This window comes from Guillardia theta, assembly GCF_000315625.1.
Source record: "Guillardia theta CCMP2712 unplaced genomic scaffold GUITHscaffold_244, whole genome shotgun sequence".
Taxonomy (NCBI): domain Eukaryota; class Cryptophyceae; order Pyrenomonadales; family Geminigeraceae; genus Guillardia; species Guillardia theta.
Genome location: NW_005434432.1, coordinates 49618 through 53189, shown reverse-complemented (window position 1 = coordinate 53189; position 3572 = coordinate 49618). Strand labels below are relative to the sequence as shown.

At 60.2% G+C, this 3572-nt stretch overlaps 2 protein-coding genes across 2 annotated transcripts; one reads left to right on the top strand and one right to left on the bottom strand.

Annotated features, from left to right (window-relative positions):
- Positions 1-65: 65 nt before the first annotated feature.
- On the top strand, positions 66-2717 carry GUITHDRAFT_148797 (hypothetical protein; the record flags this gene model as incomplete). Its single annotated transcript, XM_005819115.1, has 13 exons — positions 66-123; positions 171-337; positions 392-430; positions 478-524; positions 613-658; positions 707-1204; positions 1251-1421; positions 1483-1662; positions 1737-1848; positions 1971-2359; positions 2413-2541; positions 2587-2645; positions 2690-2717. 13 exons carry the CDS (start codon positions 66-68, stop codon positions 2715-2717), a joined length of 1923 nt encoding a protein of 640 aa, XP_005819172.1.
- Positions 2718-2837: 120 nt separating this feature from the next.
- Positions 2838-3546, bottom strand: GUITHDRAFT_121649 (hypothetical protein; the record flags this gene model as incomplete). The annotated part of the gene is made up of 4 exons (XM_005819114.1): positions 2838-2963; positions 3094-3162; positions 3234-3272; positions 3382-3546. The coding sequence occupies 4 exons, from the start codon at positions 3544-3546 to the stop codon at positions 2838-2840; spliced, it is 399 nt and encodes a 132-aa protein (XP_005819171.1).
- Positions 3547-3572: the final 26 nt, after the last annotated feature.

The window sequence follows — 3572 nt, the reverse complement described above, 5'->3', positions numbered from 1 at the left end:
TGCTGGGGAGAGCGACATGGACGGTGAGGGAGGGAGGAGTCGAGCAGTCGTGACGAGCATGTCAGATGCTGCACACAACCGCCGCCTACCTCCCTGCAGACCTGCAGGAGGACGAGATCAAAGGTGCCTTCCTCTGCCTTCTCCCCGCGCGCACATGACGCAGCCGTCAGGGTTCCAAGACTTGGTGACTGCAGTGAAGCACCTCTATCCCGGGAAGGTGAAGGCTGACAGAGGTCGGTGGTGGGAGGAGAGGGTGAGGAGCGGGCAGGGAGGAGCTCTGGTGTCTGCTCTGCTGGACTTGCCGGATGTCAAGGAAGAGTTCACGACCATGTCGACGGTGAAATGACTCGCTTCGCTCCTCTCGTTCGGTTCCTCTCACTCTCCCCCGCAGGCTGAGGACGCGCAGCTCTTCATGTGGAAGCTACACAACGTCAAGCTCCTCTCCTTGCTCCTTGTGCTCCTGACCTCGCGCAACAGATGATCTCGGCTGAGACCTTTCCTTCCCGCAGCCCGTTCCCTGCCAGGTTCATCTCTCCCCTCCTTGTCCCTTCCTCTGCCTGTCCTCACCCTTCGCTCCTCCCCCTCTTCTCCTCCTCATCGTCATGTTTGCAGCCTCGGCATAGGGGTTGACAGCTTCAAGCGCGGGGCGACGGCAAGGGTGCGGTTCTCTTCCACCTCCTGCTCCTCTCACTCTCTTCCTCCTCAGCTGCATCTGGGAGACTTGGGACGAGCAGAGAAGGACGAAGTCCTGCAGGCGACGAGCGCGAGGTGGAGGATGAGGGATGGGCTCGTCGTCGACCCCCTCGACCGCAGGGACGCTCGCGACCTGCCCCCCGACCGCACCATGCTCGGCCGAGCCTTCTGGACCTTCATCCATGCCAGCAGCGTCTACCTCGACCAGCAGCCGGATGCTCGCGCCCTCGCCTCCTTCCGGTCGATCTTCGACTCGATCTACCACGTGTTCCCCTGCCCGGTCTGCAAGAGCCACTTCCGCTCCTTCTACCACGACGAGCAGCTGCAGGCCGAGCTCTCCCACCTCCGCTCCAAGCACGACGCCATTCTCTTTGCCTGGAAGATTCACAATGTTGTGACCGCATGGGGCATCCGACGGGCTGACTGGAGTCGCGCGATATTCCCGCGGGAGTTTGGCCTCAACGCCTCCCTCTTCCTTCTCCCCATCAGCTCCTCCTCCTCCTCCCCTCAGGTCCCGCTGCTCTGCTGCTGCCCCCTGCCCTCACCTGGAGCTGCAGATGAGGATAGATCGGGTGTGCGACAACCTCCAGCCCGACTGCATGACGCGGCCGATGCGCCTCGCGCTCATCGCCGACGTGCAAGCCCGTTGGCAGATCGAAGGAGGCATCGACCAGCCGCTGGAGGACAAGCCCCCTGCTGCTTGTGATCCTCCTCGCAAGGGAGAGCCGGTGAGGGGGAGAAAGGAGGAGGAAGGAGGATGACATCAGGGGTCACATGCAGGTCCTGCAGCTGGACATGTACGTCATGGGGAAGTGCCCCTGGTGTGGGAAGGCGCTGCAGGAGCTGGAGGAGAAGCTCAACTGCAAGTTCACGTGCCAACAAGACGGGAGGACAGTTGAGGGTCAGCTAGACTTTCGTCTGCATATGGTGGGGCTGAACGATGGGAGCTACGAAGAGCCAAACCTCAAGGTATTGGACGTTCCTCCTCCTCATCCTCCTCCCCATCCTCCTGCTCCTCCAGGATCCTTGCTGACGTGGAACAGGCGATCCATGGAGCGTCAGAGCTGGCGGGGGAGAAACTGGAGCTCTGCGCCAGACAACATTATGCACGTGACTACCAATACGTGAAATTCATCTCATGCATGGACAGAAACGGTAGCCCTCGAACCTCCTCTGCCCTTCCTCCTTCCCTTCCTCGCCCTCCTCCCGTTATTTCCTCCCCATCTTTATATCTTCTATCCTCACTTCACCCTCTCCTCCTGCTCACTTGCGCTCAGTCTCTCAGATCCCCCTCCTCGCTTCCCAGTGCGCGTCAGAGGCAGCGATGGACATCGACCTGCTTGTCTCCTGCGCCAACGGCAACGGCGAGCAGCTCGTCGCCGCCTCCTACGGATACTCCAGCTGGATGGGGATCACCACGACCCCATCCTTCGTGCTCAACAGGAGGAAGAAAGTCGCAGGCATGCCCAGCAACTTCTCCTCCATGCTGTGCGAGGAACTGTCCTCCCCCGTTGAGCTTCAGGCTCCTCGCCTCATGGAGCTTCACGACAAGGATGAAGAGACCAGCAGGAGCAGCGCGAGGCGAGTGAGGATGGGGCCCTTGCAGACAGAGGGTGCAAGACAGACGAAGGGAGGAAAGAGGACGGTGGCGAGGAACGTCGACGTGGTAAGGGAGAGGAGGAAGAGGTTGAGCAGCGGAGGAGCGTGACAAGTCGTCAGCTGCGAGAGCCTTCCTACGATGTGGGGTCGGGAGACCTGGAGGGGATCGAGGAGGAGGCGGACAAGAGCAAGGTTCTGTTCCAAGCTGCCGTCTGGTCCCTGATCGCCCTCGCCTTCTGCGTCCTCATGGTGAGTCTGTCCTGTGTTGTGGGGGTTGGCCTGACGCGCCTGCAGCTCTCGCCCTTCGTGATCCTCCTGTGGATGCGACGGCGACTGGGCAAGGGAGAGAGGAGGTGAGGAGAAGACGGCAAGGCCCAGGAGCTGACGGAGAGAGCAGGTCCCTGCTGCGACAAGCGAGTCGATGAAGGAGGGGCGGGAGGATGCTCGCCCGCTGGGGAAGAGACGCAGGGAGGGGGGTATCAGAAGGAGGAGAGGATAAAGATGAAGGAAATATCTAGGAAAGGAGATGAAGAGGAAGAATAGAGCTATGCAGCCTCTTCCTCCCCCACGTTAGGATCCTGCCAGCCATTAGCAGTCAAGATAGCTCGCAGCTGCTTGATCTCCTCGTTCTTCGTCTGTAGCATCTGCTTCAAAGCTCGAAATTGTGGCGCCTGTCAAGCGATTCAGCACTCCTTCCTCCGCCTCCTCCGCCTCTTGATATCCCCCATCCTCTCGCTTCTCCTCCTCCTCGTCCCTTCTCCTCCTCCTCCTCCTCTGGCTTCACCACCCACAACCCAGCACCTGATCCAGTCGCTGTTCCAGCGTAGCCTTGAGACCAGCAATCTCCTCCTCCTTTGCTCGTACATCCACCTGCATGTCCTCAGACTCCTCCTCCTCCTCCTCCTCCTCACCCCCCCCCCCCTCCATCCTCTGTCACTCACCGCCTTGGAATCATCGCTACTCTGACGCATGCTCGCCATCTGCTCCAAATGTTCAAAGTTTGATTTTACCTTGACTCCCATTCCTCGTCCCCCTCTTCCTACTTCTCCCTCTCCTCGCTTCCCCTCTTTCTCCACCTCCTGGCCTCACCTGCTTCTCGAGGTCTTCGACCTTCTGCTTCAAGCTGCTGTTCTCACTCGCGTAGCTATCAAGTTGCTTGCTGCTCTCCAGCGTCGGCAGCTTCGAGTTCGACACGCGGGGGAGCAAGGAGGAGGGGTCCAACGAGCTCTCAAGCTTGTCTCCCTGCTTCCTCATCTTGGCTGCCAGCGAAAGTAGCTGCC